At 49.8% G+C, this 22,789-nt stretch overlaps 1 protein-coding gene across 12 annotated transcripts in view; it reads right to left on the reverse strand.

The window, feature by feature from the left end:
• LOC132657142 (protein Shroom2-like) overlaps positions 1–22,789 on the reverse strand; it is a 141,075-nt gene that overhangs the window by 59,034 nt on the left and 59,252 nt on the right. For 7 of the 12 annotated variants that reach the window (XM_060408720.1, XM_060408722.1, XM_060408721.1 and 4 more), the window contains exon 2: positions 11,054–11,205. In XM_060408720.1, coding sequence (XP_060264703.1) covers positions 11,054–11,205 — 152 coding nt within the window. Of the gene's footprint in view, positions 1–11,053; positions 11,206–22,789 lie in introns of those variants that run through there. The other 5 variants (XM_060408727.1, XM_060408725.1, XM_060408726.1 and 2 more) reach the window with 3 other exon arrangements.

Here is a 22,789-nt window from a genome sequence, read left to right on the forward strand (position 1 = left end):
CACTGAAAAAGACCCTGATACTGGGGAAGACGGAAGGCGGGAGGAGAAGGGGGCGACAGAGGACGAGATGGCTGGATGGCATCAGCGACTCGTTGGACGTGAGTTTGAGCAGACTCCGGGAGTTGGTGATGGACAAGGAGGCCTGGCGTGCTGCAGTCCCTGGGGTCACCAAGAGTCAGACACGACTGAGCGACCGAACAAAACAGACACTGACTGAAGCCCGCCCCGAGCTGGGCTGCCTTCCTGCCCCGGGCAAGCCTCTCCGTCTCCAGAGCTGTCTCTGCCTCCCACCGCTCCAAGGTCCCGGCAACTCAGCTCTGCAGATCGGGCCCTAGCTCCGCAACCCTCAGCGGCTGCCAGTGGCCAGGGAGCGACACCCAGGCCCCTGGAGAGCTGTTGTGCGCTCCCTGGGCGGGCTGCCCGCGCTGGCACAAGGCCTCCTGGCCATTCAGAGGTGAGCTGGGGTCTGAGATGCACAGCTCAAGCCCCGGGCTAACCCCCACCCTGCTGAGCATCCCCTGTGCCAGCCTCTTTAGGAGGCCTTGGCATCGCGGATATAGGGCCACGTCTGTGTCTCCAACCTGGCTCAGCCTTCAGAGAACAGCTTGACGTGGGGGTCGGCTTCCAGCCTTCCCTCCTTCTGTTACCGCTTGTCAGAGCTTTCCTGGTCCCTGCCCATCACCCACTCAGCTGCCAGTGCCCCCAAGGGCAGGAACCAAGGGGATGACGTTGGCGGCCTGGCTGGAGCACTTCTGACATATGTGAATGAATAAAAAATACACGTCAGAGCCGTCTGTCCAGTGGCGGAGTGTTTCCCCCCACACCCACCCCACGCCCCACCGACCACCGCAAGCAGTGATCTGACAATACGGAGCTGTGGATGGTGACATCATTCTTGATGAAAGGCGATTAAGAGGTCATTATTTTCTGCCTTTATACAGAAGGAGAAAAGAAGTGAAGATAAAAATTCCCAAGTGACCTCAATGGCTGAAACTGATACCAGACATCAAAGCAGCAAAGCCAAATGCCACGGCCGAGTAGCAGCATCCGCATGGGATCAAAGCTTCAGAGTTCCACCCCGTGAAGCCGGGGCACCCCTTATCTGTCCCCTAGCCAGGACAAGCGCATACTTGTCTCCACCAGTCGTGTTCTCTGGATGTATTTACAGGAAAGACCACACAGACACGCCACACAATGAACACAGGCAGAAGGCGGACAGACCCAAAAGACTCGGCTGTCTTTCTGTTAACTTCTGCAAAGGGGGTTGGGGGGGCGGCTATCTCACCCAGCACTGTTGTTGTTGCTGTTGTTTACTCGATTAGTCGTGTCCCACTCTTTTGCAACCCCAGGGGCTGTAGCCCGCCAGGCTCCTCTGTCCATGGGACTCTCCAGGCAAGAATACTGGAGTGGATCTTCCCGATCCAAAGGGATGGAACCCTGGATTGGCAGGTGGATTCTTTACCCACTGAGCCACCAGTGAAGCCCAACTCAGCACCAGAAACACTAAAAATGCTTTGTCCAAACCACCAGAAATCATAGTGCATATCCCCAGTTGTTGAACACACAGTTTCGTTCAAGTCAATGTTTTTATAAAAGTACCAACACAACTTTCTTGGCTACATTTCAACCCTACAATGGATATTTTGGTCAAGATACCACAGACACTCAAAGCTGCAACCATTAACTAACTATAAGTAAAAAAAAGGTACAACCATTAACATAACCAACTATAAATATAAATTAACATAACTACATATAACATAACTAAATATAAGCAACAGAGCTGGTGAGTCCAGAGTGTACAAACAAAAATATGTGCAACATTCTCTGCGTGCCTTAAGATATCAGAAACCATCACCTTTCCCACACCACATTTCATCAACATCACTTGCATGCCTTTCAACGAAACACAAATCTTAACTGTTTACCACTCTCTTCTTGGCTCAGAGTAGGAAACATCTCACATAATTCACCTGATTCACTTGCTTAAGCCATACACTAAATCTACATCTGAAAAGAAGCAACCTTTCCCCAAATAAAGCAGTTCTGTTCTGTGTGAGTTCCACACACCGCCCCCATTTTATTTAATAACAGCAAGTCTGATCTTTGTGGTGTTTTTTTTCACCCTCCTGATTTAACGTAATAAAAACAGCCCAAGCGAGACAACATCTGCCCAATATAAACCTGTGAGTCTACTCTATTTTAACAAGCAAGCAAGCATAGTGGGTAATGGCCATAAGCCCCCAAACACTCAAAAGATAAACTTTTCCCCTAAAATGTGAATGATGTCTCTCAGACCACTCTGCAGAAGCATCCTGGGTAAGACAGACACCCTGAACACACAGAGTTTCTGCCCCAGGAAGAGCTCTCCAGGAGGGGAAGGGGAGATGAGGGGAGGGGGAGAAGGGAGGGGAGAGGGAGAAGGGAGGGAGAAGGGAGAGGGGCAGGGAGGGGAGAAGGGAGATGGGAGGGGGAGAAAGAGAAGGGGAGGGGGAGAAGGGAGGGGGAAAGGGAGGGAGAGTGGGGGGGAAGAAATAGGAGGGAGAGAATGGGGGAGGGGAGAAGTGAGGGGAGGGGAGTAGGGGGGAGATGGGGGAGGGAGAGGAGGGGAGGGGAGGGGGAGAAAGAGGGAAGCATCTCCAGTAATGTATTCATCCAGTAAGGAACACATACCCCTGAACACACAAAGTTTCTGTCCCAGGAAGAGCTCTCAAGAGGGAAGCGGGGCTGGGAAGAAGGGAGGGGAGGGGGACAGGGGGAGGAGGAGAAGGCGGGAGAAGAGGGAGAAGAGAGAAGAGGGGAGGGGGAGAAGGGAGGGGGAGAAGGGGGAGAGGGAGGGAAGCATCTCTAGTAAGATACACATCCCCCTGAACACACAGCGTTTCTGTCCTAGGAAGAGCTCTAGAGGAGGGGAGGGGGGCTGGGAAGAAGGGGAGGAGGGGGAGAAGGGGGAGGAATGGGAGAAGGGGGAGGAATGGGAGAAGGGGGAGGGGAGGAAGGGGAGGGGGAGAAGGGAGGGGGGAAGGGGGAGGAGGAGAAGGGAGGTGGGAGGAGGAGGGATGGGGAAGGGGAGACACAACCTGCCCAGTCTTAGCCACCCCTCTCCTCTTGCAGCTTCAGGAGCATCTCCACTCACCACTGCTGGGGCCACGCACAGAGCAGCCTGCTCAGGACAGCTCTGAGGAGCCAGAGGCAGATGGGAAGCCGGACACGACGCCGGCTCGGTGTAGTGCAGAACTCACTGCACCTCAGGGCTGTGGAGAAACCCACACGTGTGGCAGGAAACCTGCTCCGAGCAGGCGTGCGTGCTGTCATTGGAGCAGACACCTGCCTTCTTTAAATGCGTCACTATGCCACAGCGTCTGGCTAACCCTCACCACCACCTGCAGCAAAAGCCTGCATCCCTGGGTGTTAATATGCTCCTGAATGTGAGCTTAGCCTGGAATCAGAGTCACAGAAGGCTTTAAGGCGTCCGGCAAAGAGGCAGAAAGGAACAAAGAATCTGCCTTATGGACAGTGCGGTCCTGGCAAAACAGCTCACGGCAGCGGGCGGACCACTCGAGAGTGAGACGAAAGATGAAGTGGCAGGCGAGGCTCATTGTAAACAAGATTCATATTCACCAGATAAATGTGGCAGAAGGACCAAAAGAGCCATTCCAAGTGTCAAGGTATAGTTTATAGCATGATACTTAGAAGAAATTTTCCATACAGTGATTGAAATTCCATGTATTCCTAAAAGGGAGCTAAACATATGGTCAATTGCCTGGAGCGGAGGACCGTGGATGAGGTTCGGGCGCTATGCATGCAGAGGTTCTTAATGCATGTTTGACAGCACCCAGCAGACACAGCCTGAACCCAGCACTGGTGAGAACTCCCCATTCCTCAGCACGTCTCCATCAGCGTCTCCAACAGCAAGGGGCTTACGGACACCCCTGTTAATCTGGAAAATGCCACAAGTGACCCAGTTTCGGGTCTTAACCTTTTCCAAGTGCATTTGCTTAAGCCAGTGGCATGACCTTGGTGGCCGCCCAGCAAAACAGCCGGCGGCCCTCAGGGAAATACCAGGGGCCCTCAGGGAAATACAGGCAGCCCTCAAGGAAATACCGCTGCCCATATCCCTCCCACACCTGCCCATCAGGATCTCCAGGGCGGGGAAGACAGGTGTACCGAAGACAGACCAGGAGATGTTCCCACATCCGCCTGAACTTCCCTGTGTGCAGCAGTTCCTTGGCTAAGAAAGAGGGAACAACAAAGCGCCCAGGAGGTAGGCCAGCAGCTCCTCCTGCTCCCCGAGTCCTGACTCCAGGCAGATGCCAGGATGAGCCTGGGCATCTCAGAGGAGGACGTATGCACACCTATGGGGCTCCTGTGGCCCTTCTTTGTTCCCTGACAACACAACCCTGGGAGGGAGGCAGTGCTGGCTCTCATCCATCCAGGAAAGAAGCTTGGCTGCAGACAGACAGTTATTGGGGTTCTGGTCCCCCAAGGCACTGCCTTCTGGGCCCTGGCTTCTAAATGATGACAAGATATGTGGGGCCTGAGAAACCAGATGTCTCCGCTTTGTCACTCTAGGCAAGGACGAGAAAGACAAACACCCAGCAGACATCACCAACGGGAGGGAAGTATGTCAACCACAATTCCCACTTTGGGACTGCCCTGGTGGTCCAGTGGTGAAGAATCATCCGCCTGGCAATGCAGGGGTTGCACGTTCGATCCCTGGTCCGGGAAGATGCCCCAGGCCTCGGAGCAACCAAGCCCATGTGTGACCACTACTGAGCCCATGCTCTGAAACAACAGAAGCCACTGCAATGAGCAGCGCACACACTGCGGACAGAGTAGACCACCACCCCCACCAGCTCCCCACAACCAGAGACAAGCCTGTGCAACAATGAAGACCTAGCATAGACCCCGCCCTCAAAAGAAAACAAAAAACAACAAGACCAAACCAACCAACCAGAAAAGACTGCCCACGTTGTTCACAAAGCCTGTTTCACCTTGAGGTGCATACATGGCTTTCCACAGAACCTCCCAGAACAACCCAAGCTGCACTGGCCACTCTCACCATCAGGACCCTAAGCTGTCCTCAGTCTTTATCAGAAAAGCCACCTTTTTCTTAAGGTGCCTGGGGTGGTTAGGTACTTAAGGGTTAAGGAAGTGCCGCTGCCATCTGGTCAACCTACAACATTGGATTACTTGTGCATTGGTGGCTCAGTCAACGAATTCACTGCAGAGTGCCTTTATAATCACTTAAAAAAAAAAAAAGAAGTATGTGATCTACTGTGGAGTTCTACATGGAATCTGGGTCTCCTGCATTGCAGGTGGTCTCTTTACCTGACTGAGGCACCAGGGAAGCCTCAGGCATAAAACACTAGAAAACTGCTCTTCTCAGACATACAAGTCAGATTAGTGATTGCCTAGGGATGGAGACAGATGAGAATAGGGAGATTAGACAGAGAAGGATACGGGCTTCCCAGGCGGTGCAGTGGTAAAGAATCTACCTGCCAATGCAGGAGACACAGGACACCTGGGTTCAATCTCTGGGTCGGGAAGATCCTGGAGAAAGGAACAGCAACCCACTGCAGTATTCTCGCCTACAGAACCCCATGGACTAAGGAGCCTGGCGGGCTAGAGTCCATGGGGTGGCAAAGAGTCAGACATGACTGAGTGATCAAGCAGAGAAGGATATATGTTATTGATTTAAGAACTCAATTTTAAAAGCACTCACAGGACTTCCTGGGTATACCTAGTGGCTAAGACTCCATGCTCCCAATGCAGGGGGCCCAGGTTCAATTCCTGGTCAGGGGACATGCTGAGGCTAACACCTGGCACAGCCAAACAAAAAAAAATAATTTAACTTAAAAATATAACTTAGTTTGGAGTTTTAAAAGTCCTTACAATGTGCATCATCTCACACGCTAGTAAAGTAACGCTCAAAATTCTCCAAGCTAGGCTTCAGCAATACATGAACTGTGAACTTCCAGATGTTCAAGCTGGTTTTAGAAAAGGCAGAGGAACCAGAGATCAAATTGCCAACATCCGCTGGACCATGGAAAAAGCAAGAGAGTTCCAGAAAAACATTTATTTCTGCTTTATTGACTATGCCAAAGCCTTTGACTGTGTGGATCATAATAAACTGTGGAAAATTCTGAAAGAGATAGGCATATCAGACCACCTGACCTGCCTCTTGGAGAAACCTGTATGCAGGTCAGAAAGCAACAGTTAGAACTGGACATGGAAGAACAGACTGGTTCCAAATAGGAAAAGGAGTATGTCAAGGCTGTATATTGTCACTCTGCTTATTTAACTTCTATGCAGAGTACATCATGAGAAACGCTGGGCTGGAAGAAGCACAAGCTGGAATCAAGATTGCTGGGAGAAATATCAATAACCTCAGATATGCAGATGACACAACCCTTATGGCAGAAAGTGAAGAGGAACTAAATAGCCTCTTGATGAAAGAGGAGAGTGAAAAGTTGGCTTAAAGCTCATCATTCAGAAACCAAAGATCATGGCATCTGGTCCCATCACTTCATGGGAAATAGATGGGGAAACAATGAAAACAGTGACAGACTTTATTTTGGGGGTTCCAAAATCACTGCACATGGTGACTGCAGCCGTGAAATTAAAAGACACTTACTCCTTGGAAGGAAAGTTATGACCAACCTAGATAGCATATTCAAAAAGCAGAGACATTACTTTGCCAACAAAGGTCTGTCTAGTCAAGGCTATGGTTTTTCCAGTGGTCATGTACAGATGTGAGTTGGACTGCAAAGAAAGTTGAGCACTGAAGAATTGATGCTTTTGAACTGTGGTGTTGGAGAAGACTCTTGAGAGTCCCTTGGACTATAAGGAGGTCCAGTCAGTCCATCCTAAAGGAGATCAGTCCTGGATGCTCATTGGAAGGACTGATGCTAAAGCTGAAACTCCAATACTTTGGCCACCTTATATGAAGAGCTGACTCATTGGAAAAGACCTTGATCCTGGGAGGGATTGGGGGCAGGAGGAGAAGGGGACGACAGAGTTAGAGATGGCTGGATGGCATCACGGACTCAATGGACATTAGTTTGAGTGAACTCTGGGAGTTGGTGATGGACAGGGAGGCCTGGTGTGCTGCAATTCATGGGGTCGCAAAAAGTTGGACACGGCTGAGCGACTGAACTGAACTATGTGCATCGTCAGGATTTAAAGCAGGAATTCACCGTGTGGCAGGTGACGGTAACAGATTCTAATATTAACTAGCTCCCTGGTTTGTAAAATTCACCAGTTTATAAAATTTTATTCATATTTCTGGGCAAAATCCATTTCAGAGTCTTCCAGTAGGCAAAATAACACCTCCCTGTGTGCGTGCTCTGTCACTCAGTCGTGTCCGACTCTGCGACCCCGTGGACTGTAGCCCACCAGGCTCCTCTGTCCATGGGATTCTCCAGGCAAGAATACTGGAGTGGGTTGCCACTTCCTCCTCCAGGGGATCTTCCCGACCCAGGGATCAGACCCATGTCTGCTGCACTGGCAAGCGGATTCTTTACCACTGAGCCACCTGGGAAGCCCAAATAATACCTACACACAGCATTAAAATTTAATATAAAATGACTTAGAATTTTTAAAAATATCTAAGCTTGTTATTCAAAGTGTGTGTGTGCGTGTTGTTTTTTTTTTTAAAAAGCATCTGAACCAACCACTTGTTTTGGTTTTATAACGTGTTATACATGCTATGTTACTTACATTCCTAAGCTCAGTCATTCAGTTGCCTCTGAGTCTTTTCGACCCCATGGACTGTAGCCCTCCAGGCTCCTCTGTCCATGGGATTCTCCAGGCCAGAATACTGGAGTGGGTTGCCATTTCTTTCTCCACGTTACTTAGATTACTAAGCCCTTCCAAACTAGATAATCATTCTGGACACCCGTCACTTAAAGAGAACCTGGGTATGCAGAATGTAAAAGAGAGTCTACACTGGGGCCTCCCCTCTGCTCTTCAGAGTCCAAATCTGACCGTGTTCCCATGGGTCTTTAGACACCCACTTGTCCCCACCAGCAAGCAGGTCCCCAGGCCTCCTCTCCCTCCTCCCACCACCAGTTCTCACGGCTTGTGCTCCGAACAGAACTCAGATCGTCTTTTCAGACCCTTACATATGTTCCTCAAATTCAGAACAAGCTTCTGAACACATGCAAGGGTGTCCCACCCTTTCTGTCCACTGGACGGAAATGCCTATTTCAAGCAATAAAAGCATCTGTCACCTATCCCATCCACAAAGGCAGTGAAAACAAACTTCACAAGGCACGTACTTTCTGACTCTAAACCTCCCAGGTGAGGAATGGACCACGATGACTTACACACACGCAGACTTTGGTGCAAAGGCATCACAGCACAGCACTGTCTGCTACACGAATACTCCGGAAGCACCATAAACGTCTACACAGAGAGATCTGTTACCACATGGTGGACCATCCAGACCTCGGAGCATCATGGGGTGGTTAGGACAAGTCATGAGTCAGACCTCAGGGTGCTCAACGTGGAACAAACTCCACTTTCATCTGTAAACACACAAGCACCTGTTTCTAAAAGGAAACCTAAGAGCGTAGTACTGACATGGCAGCTCTCTGGAGAGGCAAAACAAGGGGATGGAGTTGGCGTGGGAGAAAGGCTGATGGATTCCATGCAATTCCCTTTTGAAAGTGAATATTGGGACTTGCCTGGTGGTCCCATGGCTAAGAAACTGGGCTCTGAATGCAGCGCGCCAGGGGTTCCAGACCTGGTCAGGGAACTAGATCCCAGGTACCACAACTAAGACCTGGCACACCCAAACAAATAAAAATAAAAGAAATATGACATGAAAAGTGAAATGTTTTCCCACATCCACATGTCACTCTCAGTACTGATAAATGCAGAATAAAAAAAATCACACTTGGAGAAAACTGTAACTGGTACTCCAGCAGCCACCCCTAAAGAGTGCTTGTTTTGACCACTGTGCAGGGAGCAAACCCTTTGGGGGCACTGCGTAAAACCCTGAGGTCAACGCAGCTGACTGCTTCTGGGGGATCAAACCTGCTGCTGACCCCTGGGAACACACCACACTGAACCCCAAAGGCTTCTCCTCTTTAAAAGTGCAGAGGTCGATGAGGTGACCCCACAGAAACGCTACACCACGACAGCATCTCTCATGTCCCTTCCACCCCAAAAGGCTCAGAAACAGCCACGCTGGGACACTAGTTTCCTGATTTACTAGGACAATCGCCTATTCCACAGAACAACGAGGCTGCTCCATTAATGTGGTAAAGAACAAAATTTTCTCCTTCTTCACTTTCAGAACCTCCTCCGTGGATGCTATTTTGGGTCCCCCCAAAAAATCCTTTGGGATATGTCTTCAAGTCTGTACTAAAAACTGAAGTGAGAGGGGAGGTCAATTTACTTTTAAAAATTTACAGCCAATCTTGGAAAAGACTGGACTAATTCTGTTAAAAAAAGGCAGGTCAGCACTGTACTGTGAATGAGCCAACTGTGAAATACCAAGTGGAGGATTATTTCTCTATATAAAAGCAGTCACTGGAATTTCTTGGCTGTGCAGTGGTTAAGACTCTGGCTCCATTACTTGGGGGCCCTGAGTCTGATCTCTCGTCAGGGAACTAAGATCTTGCAAGAATTCCATGGAATGCTCTAGGCACGAATACTGGAGTGGGTAGCCATTCCGTTCTCCAGGGGTTTTTCCCAACCCAGGGATTGAACCCGGGTCTCCCACATTGCAGGTGGATTCCTTCCCAGCTGAGCCACCAGGGAAGTCCAAGAATACTGGAGTGGGTAGACTATCCCTTCTCCAGGGGATCTTCCCGACCCAGGAACTGAACCGTGGTCTGCTGCACTGCAGGCAGATTATTTACAAGCTGAGCCACCAGAGAAGCCAGGAAGCTTTGTAGCCAGCGTGGCCCAAAACAATCACCAAAACCTCTGAGCTGCCCAGCTGTACTGTTCTAGTTCCTACATGTAAAAGCATCATGTCCCCAATTTCACTCTCTGACCCCCTCAAATTATCCCAACTCCTATTCACAATTTGCTTTCTATGCAAGTATGCTTGCTTGCCCCAGAGCTCAGTACAGTGCTAGAAACACCAGGATGTCTGCATACATCACTCCACTTTAGCATGAGACCCGAAAATCCGGTAGCCTGCCACCTTGTGTTAAAAATGGGCCATGACACTTTGCTTCATTTAGAGAATCAGCTATTGCCAGGGATAAGACTTAAGGAATCAAAATCACTTCGTAAGTCAAAAATTAACACTCAGCAGTAATGAAAGAAGGGATCTTGTAAGAACTGACCGTTACCAGGAACTCTGCTCAATACTATGTGACAAGCACAGGAAAAGAATCTAAAAAAGAGTGTGTGTATATATATACACGTATGTATATATAACTGATTCAATTTGCTGTCTTTTCCAAAGAGCCAGCCGTTCGCATCAGGTGGCCAAAGTATCGGAGCTTTAGCTAAGTTAACTATACTCCAACATAAAACTAAGTAAAACAAAGAAGAAAAGGAAACCTTTCAAACTTGTGATGTTGGATTCATCCTATTAGGGACCAAACAATGGTCTCTAGGACCTGAGTCATGTTTACCAGAAAGAGACAGGATATGTGTTCATCCTGCCTGGCCAATCATGTAACGCCAGCTACTCCTGTAACTGAGACAAAGAACTGCCTGTATATAAGCCGCCATACTCCTTTGTTCGCGGCTCTTGTCAGATTCCCTTGTGTGGGATGAGACTTGGGCCCTAGCGCGCTAGGAATAAACAAACTCCCTTCTTGCGTTTGCAATACTGTGGTGGACTTGCTCTCTCGGTCGGTTCGGAGATACGGGCTCGGAGCATAACAATCCTTGGCCAAGAGATGAATCACTCATGTACTTCCTAAGTGTACACACTCACACATGTATGCACAGACACACACACACACGCACACACATGTCCACATCGGGGCTGTCACAGTTGACACAGGGCAGCCAACAGACTCCATGCTTTGACGGCCTGCTCATCTCTGTTCGTAAACAAGGCTTGATGCCCAGGTCTTACCTTTTCACCACCAGCTTCAGGGTCTTATGCGACCCCTTCACCAGGCAGATGGCCTCCTGTCTAAACCCGGACAGACCGAAGCCATTGATGCCCACGATCTCGTCTCCGGCCAGCAGTTTGTCCACGGCCGTGGCTTTGCTGCCTTCTTCAACCTGCAATGCAGAAAGAGGCCCCACACCGAATGAGCAAACCAATCCCCAGGACGCAGACAGGAGGATGTGTCAGTGACAGCTCCGTGCCACCCACCAGTTCTCGAACGACCCAGGAGTGAAGGGATCCAGCTTGGGCCCCGATTCCCTGCGGCAGACCAGGGATGCACCCTTCTCCTGGTTTGTACCCCTCATCCAGTCTGCATCTGCAAGGCCTACCTTTTACGGAAGGGGCAGCAGAGTACACAGACACTCAAAAAACACACCAGAAACAGGGGATCCAGATGGACCCCTCTCTTTCTGGATCTCCTTCCTCCAAAAAAAAAAAAAAACAGATGGGTATTTTAAAATTATTGACAAGTTATGTCTCACCCATCAATCCTGCACCTAGAGCTTCCCTGGGGGTCCTCTGGTTAAAGAATCTGCCTGTCAATGCAGGAGACATGGGTTAGATCCCTGGTCAGGGAAGAGTCTGTGTCCCACAGCGCAAGTAAGCTCGTGCATGACAAGCGCTGAGCCTGGGCTCCAGAGCCCGGGGGGCCACAACTACTGAAGCCTGTGCGCCCAAGAGCCCGTGTTCTGCAACAAGAGAAGCCATCACAATGAGACGTCCACATGCCGCAAGTGGACGGGGCCCTTGCTCGCCACAACTGGAGAAAGCCCACGTGCACCAACAAAAGACCCACCGGAGCCAAAGAAATAGATTTTTTTTTTTTAAGTCCTGCACCTAGGACTTTTTCTGTAACAGGTTCCTTTCACTGTTTTGTTTTTTCTTTTTTAATTTCTGTAACAGCTCTATTTAGCTATAAGTCAAATACACACCAACCTACCCATTTGCACACGGATGAATGCACTGTTAGTTGTACTCAGAGTCATCCAACCATCACCACCCACCCAGCTGAGAACAGGCTTCCTAAGCCCAGAAGAAACCTCGTGCCTGTCAGCAGTCACTCTCCAGCCCTCCCCGGAAACCATGTACGTGTACTGTGGACACTTGATATACACAGTCATACAACAGGTGGGCTTGTGTGTCTGGCTTCCTTTACTCGTGATGTGTTTTCCAGGCGCGTCTGTGTTGACCCCTGTATCGGAACTCCGTTCCTTTTTATGGCTGAATGACACTCCATCGTACCGATCGACCACATTCGATTTATCTGTTCATCAGGGATGGATATATTTCCTTTGTTTCTACTTATTGGGCTATTCAGCCAGTTCAGCTCAGTAGCTCAGTCGTATCCGACTCTTTGCCACCCCACGGACTGCAGCACGCCAGGCCCCCCTGTCCATCACCCACTCCCAGAGTTTACTCAAACTCATGTCCATTGAGTCGGTGATGCCATCCAACCATCTCATCCTCTGTCGTTCCGTTCTCCTCACACCTTCAGACTTTCCCAGCATCAGGGTCTTTTTCATTGAGTCAGTTCTTCACATCAGGTGGCCAAAGTCCTGGAGTTTCAGTATCAGTCCTTGCAATGAACACCCAGGGCTGATCTCCTCTAGGATGGGCTGGTTGATCTCCTTGCAGTCCAAGGGACTCTCAAGAGTCCCCTCCAACACCACAGGTGAAAAGCACCGATTCCTCGGCACTCAGCCTCCTTTAGGCCCACGGCCACACCCGTGCACTTGGCTGTCAGGGCCCCGTGAGCGCGTCTGTGTGTGAATATGTACCCTCATTCCCCTTGGCTGTGCAGCTAACTAGGAGCACAATGTCGGGGTCCTATGGTGACTAGAGTGAACATTTTGCAGACCTGCTAGACTGCTTTAAAAAAATTATCTATTTCGCTGTGCTGGGTCTTAGTTGCAACACGTGCCATCTTTCATCTTCATTGTGGCATGGGGTCTTAGCTGTGGCAAGACCACAGGTCTCAGCTGTTCCTGACCATGGGATCAAACCCGTGTGTATAAAACACTTCCTACTCAGAGTTACACACAATATGTACACAAGTGGACTGACCAACTCCCTAAAAGGATTTTATGACTTTTATCCTGAGAATTTTCAATCTGTAAATCCTTAACCCAGCTTTTCTTATATAGCAATAATCCAACTAGGCATCGAGTAAGCCATCAAGTAACCAATCTACTTTCTGTACCAGCACCCTGCAAACTGTGTGCTGTGCTTAGTCGCTCAGTCGTCTCCAGCTTTCTGCTACCCCAGGGACTGCAGCCCGCCAGGCTCCCTGTCCATGGGATTCTCCAGGCCAGAATACTGGAGTGGGCTGCCATGCCCTCCTGCAGGGGACCTTCCAGGGGATCTTCCCAACCCAGGGATGGAACCCAGGTCTCCTGCACTGCAGGAAGATTCTTTACAGTCTGAGCCACTAGGGAAGCCCCAGAATACTAGAGTGGGTAGCCTGTCCCTTCTCCAGCAGAGCTTCCTGACCCAGGAATCGAACCGGGGTCTCCTGTACTGCAGGCGGATTCTTTACCAGCTGAGCTACCAGGGAAGCCCTATGACCCATGAATCAAATCTAGCCAGCTAGGACTTCCCTGGTGGGCCAGTGGTTAAGACTCCATGCTCCCAATGCAGGAGGCCCGGGCCCCATCCCTGGCCAGGGAAGATCCCACATGCCAGGTGGGGTGCCCTCCCCTCAACCTCCCTGCAGAAAATCCAGCCAGCTGTCTTGTTTTTGTTTTGGGTAAATAAAATTTTACTGGAATACAACCACACCCATTTGTTTATACACTGCTACAGTTGGGGGCCCATAAAGCCAAAAATATTTACTACTTGGCTTGTTACTTTAAAAACAAAAGCTGTCAACCCCTGTTCTACACCAAAAAGCCATTCTTTGTACAAACTGCTAGGAAAACTAGTGACAAAGATGACTGTTTATGTGCATACCAGGGTACAATTTTGCAAGTTCTCTGCGCTCCTACTATATGCCAGGGCTGACCTGAAAATCAGTTCCAAACCTCACCAGGCACTAAAGCAAGGAAACGTTCCTCCTCTGGGAGTTGTAGAGCTGGAAATGAAGCCACTGACAGGCTCAAAGATGAAACCACACGGTACTTGGATCTGTCTCTCTGCCTGCACCCAAGGACAACTCAACCCCTCCTTAGGGGTAACAGAGTAATTATTTATTGCAAGTTGACACCATAAACAAAACATAATGAACAAAATGACCACTCCAAACAGAACTATGAAGCAATTCGTTCGGCTAACAACAGGTTTCCAAGTCTAGATGATTTTTAATCCCAGCGTAATGACAGATCCCAATGTTAATAAGCTTCCACTCGGCCAAGATTACACACTCAGCCAGAAACAGCCAAGGTGAAGGACATGTGGTGGAGAATTTAGGTTTCAACATGCCCCAGCTGCGGGTGCCCAAGGGCTGTGTCCAATCCGAGGGTTGGTGGGCAGTTACCTCGGGTGAGAGGGAGGTGGGAGTCCCCGGGGAAAAAGATGGAGTGAGCAGCAGGGGAAGAAACTTACAAGATTGGAGAGGCAGGGATGGAGGCTGCCCACACAGAAAACAGACCCATAAACAGCGGAGGACAGAATCCTTGGGCTGCCTGGCAGAAGAGGATGAAGGAGCAGGAGATGGAGGAGAAAGAAGGGGTGGGTGTCCCCAAAGAGAAAACAACCAGACACACGCAGCTGGTGAATCTCAGCATCACAAGAAAGCCTTTAGGTGAAACCATGATGATGGAGGAAGCTGCAGGGTCTTAGGACAGGTTCTGAAGGCAGCCCTTCCTACAGGCAACCCATTACCTGTAACGACTTGGCCACGACCTGGTGAGCTTTTCCGTCTCATCCCCACAAACCCTTGCACGTGAGACTCTCTCAAAGTGCTATCATTAACGTCTGGCTAAGGGACTTGCCTGGAGGTCCAGTGGCTAAGACTCTGAGCTCCCAAATGCAGAGTGTCCAGGGTTCGATCCCTGGTCAGGTAACTAGATCCCACGTGCCACAACTAAAGATTCTGAACGCTGCAATGAAGATGGAAGATCTTCAGTGAAGATCTGGCTCAGACAAATAAATGAAACATTTTTTGAACAAAGGTCTGGCTTGACCCCGAAGCCCAAATCACATCTGGTTGCTTTCCTTCATCTGCAAAGACTTAACAACTCCTGCTCCAGCTGCAAAGACTGCATTCCAAGGCAGCCCATCTGCCTCACCCAAACCACACTCCACCTACACTTTCAGCAAAAACAAAATGGCTTCAGGTTTGGGAGACAGAGTAGCTGGGTATCTCTCTGCCTGCCTCAGCTTCCTTGCCATGACAAAGCATTTGTCCACCGTTTTTCATGTTCATGGCAAAGAGAGCTGCAAACCAGGCAGCCATGAAGACCTCGGGTCTGTACTCTTGACCCCATCAAGCTTCTCCCGTGAGGAAGACTTCATTAGGCTTGAACCTGGTGAAGCCCAGACCTGAAGCTGGCCCTAGGGCACCAGGAATACGGCTCTGCCTGTCGACTGTGTATAGTCTATCGTGCATTACACATGAGTCGTCACGCCTCGAACGCATCAAGCATTGCATACTCCTTTTATTGCCATCCTCTGTTTAACAGTCAAGAGAGTGCCGGGCATTGCCAGTCGCAGAGGGCACCGTCTGCAGAAGCCACAAACGGGGCAGTCCTGTTCTACAACCACCAGGCAAAGTTCTCAGTGTCCTTTGCTGAGGAAAAAAAAAAAAAACTCCCTTTACAAAAAGGCAGGCAGGCAAGGACCAAGGAATCCACACCCACCCACAATGCCTGTCCATGTACCCCGGTCAGAAGGAAAGCCCCAAGCTCACTTGCCAGGCCAAATATTCCGGTTTGGATTATTCAGTGGAATTCTGTTTGCCAAACTCCTGTTGAGTTTTTAGGGCTTCAAAGTGTCCAAAAATGAGCAGAGTGCCTTGCTGTCCTGATGGAAACATTTACTCTGGAAACAGCAAGAGAGAGGGAAGGGAAAAACAAAAGCCAGTCTATGGAAGTCTTTCTGGAAGCAAGCTTTCATGTTTCATCCAACGGATGTTGTTACAGATGATCGAAGATGACACCCACCAAGGGCGGGGGGACCCCGATTCTCGTGACAGCCGGGAGCCACTCAGGGAGGGAGCGAGTCAGGGCAACGGGGGTGAGAGGGGAGGGGCTCGGGACTGGGGACGAAAGACCTTCACCCCCAGACAGCAGCTTGAAAGGGCCAGCAGAGATGGGTGTGGACATTCCATGGGAAGGGGTCAGGGCACGGGCCCACCTGAAGAATGTCAGCCTGGAAAGCGCAGCACCCTGGCAACGGGAGCCTTGAAGATAAGGCCAGAAAGAGGAAGGTGAGGAATCTGACCTTGAGTTTCAGAAGCTGGAAGGATACCCTGGAGGCAGCGGTGGGGCGGGGTGGGGGAGGGGGTCCCAGAAGGCCTGGCAGAGAAGCAGAGGAGTGACCCTGTATCATGCGAGCAAATGCTTGTCTAGCAGCTTCATCCTCTAGGTAGACAGGAGAAAGCATCTCTCCTGCCCAGAACACATCACAGATCGGCAGCCGCACGTGCTAAAACCAAGACAGGCCAGGGAACACAAACGTAAGCAAGGACTCTGGCAGCTGGGAAGGCAGGCTGAGGGACATATTCATTGATGGACATCAAGGGCCACTGCAGGAAAGGGGTGTGCAGTAGAGCTCAGATATGGAGCTTTGATGGCCTGGGAAAATCGCAACCACCGGAGATCAGAATGGAAGGGGGAGGAATGTTTAGATCCGGGATCAGATTTCAAAGGCCATGAATCATACCCGTGACTTATCAGCTATGACTAGAAAGCCATCCAGGGGAGAGCGTAAGACAGCACTGGCTTCTAGGAGCCAGGACAATCACTGACATCACCTCCCCGGTCACCCTCCCGAGTTCCTTGTTCTCTGAAGCGAGAGCTGAGTCATCCAGGAAGAGGATCCAATTGCGAAGCAATCAGAGAACGCATCTTTGGTAACGGAGAATCCCGGACCGGCGGGGGTGGGGAGAATCAAAAACCTCCACTGAAATGTATCCAGACTTGCACATACTCTCATCACTGGTCTCTGTCTCCTTGGACGATCTCAGTGAGTATCTTATCAGCCATCTGTGGAATTCAAGCTTCCCAAGAACTCTCAGTTCAGTTCCCATTCTTCACACTCCCATGGACTGCAGCATGCCAGGCTTCCCTGTCCATCACCAGCTCCTGGAGCTTGCTCAAACTAATGTCCACTGAGTGGGTGATGCCATCCAACCATCTCATCCTCTGTCGTCCCCTTCTCCTCCTGCCTTCAATCTTTCCCAGCATCAGGGTCTTTTCCAATGAGTCAGATCTTTGCATCAGGTGGCCAAAGGATTGGAGCTTCAGCTTCAGCATCAGTCCTTCCAATGAATATTCAGGACTGATTTCCTTCAGGATGGACTGGTTGGATCTCCTTGCAGTCCAAGGGGCTCTCAAGAGTCTTCTCCAACACCACAGTTCAAAAGCATCAATTCTTCAATGCTCAGCTTTCTTTATAGTCCAACTCTCACATCCGTACATGACCACTGGAAAGACCATAGCTTTGACTAGACGGGCCTTTGTTGACAAAGTAATTGACTTTGTTGGCAAAGTAGTTGAGTGGAGAATCCCATGGACAGAAGAGGCTAGCGGGCTATGGTCCACAGGGTTGCAGAGAGTTGGACACAACTGAAGCGACTTAGCACAGCACACATGTCCTGAGCATCAGCTGACTATTTCATGGAGGGCAGTTTTTTAACACAAAACATACTCAATGGCAATCTGGTGTCACAACTGTGCACAAAATATGTCTTGAACATTTAAAATGATCTCGACTCCCAGGGGTTTTAGTAGAATCACTTGCCAAAGAAAAGCACTCCTTGATCTTGGCTCTTTCTTGTTCTACATCATGACATTCCAATCTCCCATAATGTGCCATGAACATGCCACGAAAAAGTGAAAATCGAGCATGCAGTGCTTACGATATTAAACGATGAGTTAACGGTACCTATATGATGGCACAGCCTATCAATATTTGGTTCCTCTTGGTGGCTTAAATGGTAAAGCATCTGCCTGCAATGCAGGAGACCTGGGTTCAATCCTAGGGTTGGAAAGATTCCCTGGAGAAGGAAATGGCACCCCACTCCAGTAACTCTTGCCTGGAAAATCCCATGGACGGAGGAGCCTGGTAGGTCCATGGGGTTGCAGAGAGTCGGACATGACTGAGCAACTTCACTAAGGAAAAGTAGCTTCTGCATTTCAGGCTAGAAAGTCACTGGAATATCTGTTTAGAAAGGAAAGTGAAGTTGCTCAGTTGCTTCCAACTCTTTGCAACCCCATGGGCTGCAGTCTACCAGGCTCCTCAGTCCATGGAATTTTCCAGGCAAGAGTACTGGAGTGAGTCGCCATTTCCTTCTCCAGGGGATCTTCCCAAACCAGGGATTGAACCCAGGTCTCCCGCATTGCAGGCAGACACTTTACCATCTGAGCCACCAGGGAAGCACCAGGAAGTTCAGAAAGGAAACTATGTAGTTTTTCAGATGTTCAGTACCTACATTAAGAAGGGTGTACACTGTTTACAATGGCCAGGACATGGAAGCAACCTAGATGTCCATCAGCAGACGACTGGATAAGAAAGCTGTGGTACATATACACAATGGCATATTACTCAGCCATTAAAAAGACTGCATTTGAATCAGTTCTAATGAGGTGAATGAAACTGGAGCCTATTATACAGAGTGAAGTAAGTCAGAAAGAAAAACACCAATTCAGTATACTAATGCACATATATGGAATTTAGAAAGATGGTAACGATGACCCTATATGCGAGACAGCAAAAGAGACACAGATGTAAAGAACAGACCTTTGGACTCTGTGGGAGAAGGCGAGGGTGGGATGATATAAGAGAATAACCTTGAAACATGTATATAACCATATGTGAAACAGATCACCAGTCCAGGTTTGATGCATGAGACAGGGTGCTCGGGGCTGGTGCACTGGGATGACCCAGAGGGATGGGATGGGGAGGGAGGTGGAAGGGGGGTTTAGGATGGGGGACACATGTACACCTGTGCCTGATTCATGTCAAGGTATGGCAAAAACCACTACAATATTGTAAAGTAATTAGGCTCCAATTAAAATAAATTAATTTTTTAAAAAAGAAGGGTGTACACACTGAACTGTGTACAAATCCTCAAAACAACCAATAAAACTTCAATTAGAGGAAAATTACTTTCCTCGTGCTTGACAAAATGTTATCTCGAAAAACAAGAAAAGTGGTAACCACCTCCACATGCCCCAAAAAAAGCCTAAGAAACCCCCAAACCAACCTCATACATTTCAGATTCAGATGAACAAGTCTGCGTTTAGTCCTGCACATAAGAACATAAGGATGCACCCTGAAGATTCTAACACACTCCCTCCATTCATCGCCAAGGTGAGGGCTGCATCACACGGGGCTCCAAGACCAAGAAAGGCAGACGTGGCCTGGAGAAGCGGACAGAGCCAGGCTGATGGACAGAGCAGGCCAAGGAGAAGTCTGAAGGACCTGGAGCCATCAGAGGTGCAGTTAGCAACCAGAAGTCCACAGAGAAACAGGAAAGACGCTGACTGCTCAAGACCATTTAAGAAACATAATTTTGGGGGGCGGGGGGCGGGGGGGGGGCGGATCTTCCCTGGTGGTCTAATAGATACGAATTGCTTGCCAGTGAAGGGGAGACAGGTTCAATCCCTGGTCTGGGAAAATCCCACACGTTGCAGAGTAACTAGTCCCATGAGCCACAACTACTGAGCCTGTGGTCTAGGGCCTGGGAGCCGCATCCAGTGAGCCCATGTGCTGCAAGTATGGAAGCCCTAGTGCCCGAGAGCCCACACTCTGCAACACGAGAAGCCACCACAATGAGAAGCCTGTGCACGACAAATGGAAAGTGACAATGTTAGTTGCTCAGTCGTCTCCGACTCTCTGTGACCCTGTGGATTCTAGCCCGCCAGGCTCTTCTGTCCATGGGTTTCTCCACACAAGAATACTGGAGTGGGATGCTATCCCACTGGAGTGGGATCCCCCTTCTCCAGGGGATCTTCCCCACCCAGGGATGGAACTCAGGTCTCCATAATTGCAGGCAGATTCTTTACCATTTGAGCCATCAGGGAAGCCTACCTCAGCTACTGGGTAGCCCTTACCTGCTGTGACTAGAGAAAGCCCTTGTGCAACAAGGAAGACCCAGCACAGCCAAAAACAAATGCATTAATTGTCGTTCAGTAGCTCAGTCCTGTTCAACTCTTTGCGACCCCATGGACTGCAGCACGCCAGGCTGCCCTGTCCTTCACCATCTCCCGGTGTTTGCTCAAACTCATGTTCATTGAGTCTGTGATGCCATCCAACCATCTCATGCTCTGTCGTCCCCTTCTCCTCCTGCCCTCAATCTTTCCTAGCATCAGCGTCTTTTCTAATGAGTCAGCTCTTCCCATCAGGTGGCCAAAGTATTAAGAGAGCTTCAGCTTCAGCATCAGTCCTTCCAATGAATATTCAGGACTGATCTCCTTTAGGATGGACTTGTTGGGGCTCCTTGCAGTCTAAGGGACTCTTAAGAGTCCTTCAATAGCACAGTTCAAAAGCATCAAATACATAAATAAAACAGTGCCATTTTAAAAAAAGAAACACAAAGGGAAGGAAATTTGCATCAGGGGGTCAGTGGTAGCAATTCAGAACCCAAGCCAGACTTGACAGGGAACCCTGACAGGACTGTTCAACTCTGAGCCCAGAGCCCACAGCCTCCCCAGGGGAAGATGAAGCCCAAGGTATATGGTTGCTCTCCAAGAGGGGTGAACGTCCAGGGCCTCAAAGCTGTGCGGAGTCCTGAGCCTCAGGGATAGCACAGCACTTCAAAGAACACAGGCCAACCCGTGGAGGGGATGCTGTGTGCAGGGCAACACCCAGGGGGCATTTTCGGAACACCCCTGCCTGGTGAGGGGAAGTCATAATCCAGGAAAAAGGTGTGCAGAGGATACCCATTCCAGTGCCATGCCAGTTAGCAATGCAGTGCATCTTAAGCACAAATCACCAGTCACCAGCTGAGTGGTGATACTGGGGCTACACAGGGGGACCTTTGGCGGGTGGGGGGGCGGGCAGGCTGTGACTCGGGAAGGGTCGTCAGCAGAGGGCACCAGAGAGAGAGAAGGCAGTGTCTTGACTCTTTTCAAATCAATGGACTGCAACACGCCAGGCTTCCCTGTCCTTCACCATCTCCCAGAGCTTGCTCAAACTCATGTCCATTGACTCGGTGATGCCATCCAACCATCTCATCTTCTGTTGTCCCCTTCTCCTCCTACCTTCAATCCTTCCCAGTATCAGGGTCTTTTCCAAGGAGTCAGTATCAGGTGGCCAGAGTATTGGAGTTTCAGCTTCAGGACCAGTCCTTCCAAAGAATGTTCAGGACTCACATCATTTAGGATGGACTGGTTGGATCTCCTTGCAGTTCTGTTGCTCAGTCATGTCTTGCCTCTTTTCAAAACAATGGACTGCGGTGTGCTAGGCCTCCCTATCCACCGCCAGCTCCCGGAGCTTGCTCAAACTCGTGTCCGCCGCATTGGTGATACCATCCAACCATCTTCATCCTCTGTCGTCCCCTTCCCCATCCCGCCTTCAATCTTTGCCAGCATCAGAGAGGTCACCAGCCTCAAGCCCGGAAGTGGTCACTGTTCCTTCCAGCTGCCGTACTCTTCAGAGCTCTCTTTACCCCAAGGAGCACTTAAGTAAATCATTCTTCACTAAGTTAATAATAAGGAATCGTCTGCTGATAGTAATTCTTTACACCTGGGGTGGTAAACTTCTGCACCCAGAGAGCCACATGGTAAGTTATTTTAAGCTTTGTTGGGGGGTGGGGGTGGTGTCGTCCGGTCTCCATGGCAACCACACAACCCCACCAAACAGACAGCTGGAAGGGGCGTGTTGGTATGTGGCCAGTGTCCAGGAGCCTGCTTTCTATTATTAAGCAGCCCCTGTTCCAATTACTGCACACTTTCTGCCTCCCAACCGGACTCTGATGGGTAGACAATTCCATGTGACAAGCACGGTGATGGAGGCATACATGGGCCCCAGCATCACAGAGCGGGGAGCAGTCAGACCAGAGGATTCGAAGAGGGGCTAACCATCAGGGATGCTTTCACAGAGATGAGGGTGAAGGCACTAGGACTTCAGACTGAGCCCTACCACTTCACTGCAAGTTGGAGAACAGAAAGCGTTCGTGGCTCAGTCATGTCCGACTCTTTGCAACTGCATGGATCATAGCCTGCCACGGTCCTCTGTCCATGGGGATTCTCCAGGCAAGAATACTGGAGTGGGTTGCCATGCCCTCCTCCCCCAGGGGATCTTCCCAACCCAGGGATCGAACCCAGGTCTCCAGTATGGCAGGCAGATTCTTCACCATCTGAGCCCAGCAGGGAAGCCTGACTGGAGAGAACTGGAGGATGAAGCCCACTTTATTGTTCTCAGTCTCAGTTTTCCACTCAAAACAATTCTGACAAGAGTTGGGGGGGGGTGGGGGGCCTGACAACCCAAGACCTTGTGAAGAATAAACGGGAGACAAATTACGAAAATATGTTGCAAATTCAGAGTCTTATGCAAGTATTATTTAGAAAACACATTATTTAGAATTTGCTGGCA

The sequence above is a fragment of the Ovis aries genome, chromosome Y (genome assembly GCF_016772045.2).
Source record: "Ovis aries strain OAR_USU_Benz2616 breed Rambouillet chromosome Y, ARS-UI_Ramb_v3.0, whole genome shotgun sequence".
NCBI lineage: Eukaryota > Metazoa > Chordata > Mammalia > Artiodactyla > Bovidae > Ovis > Ovis aries.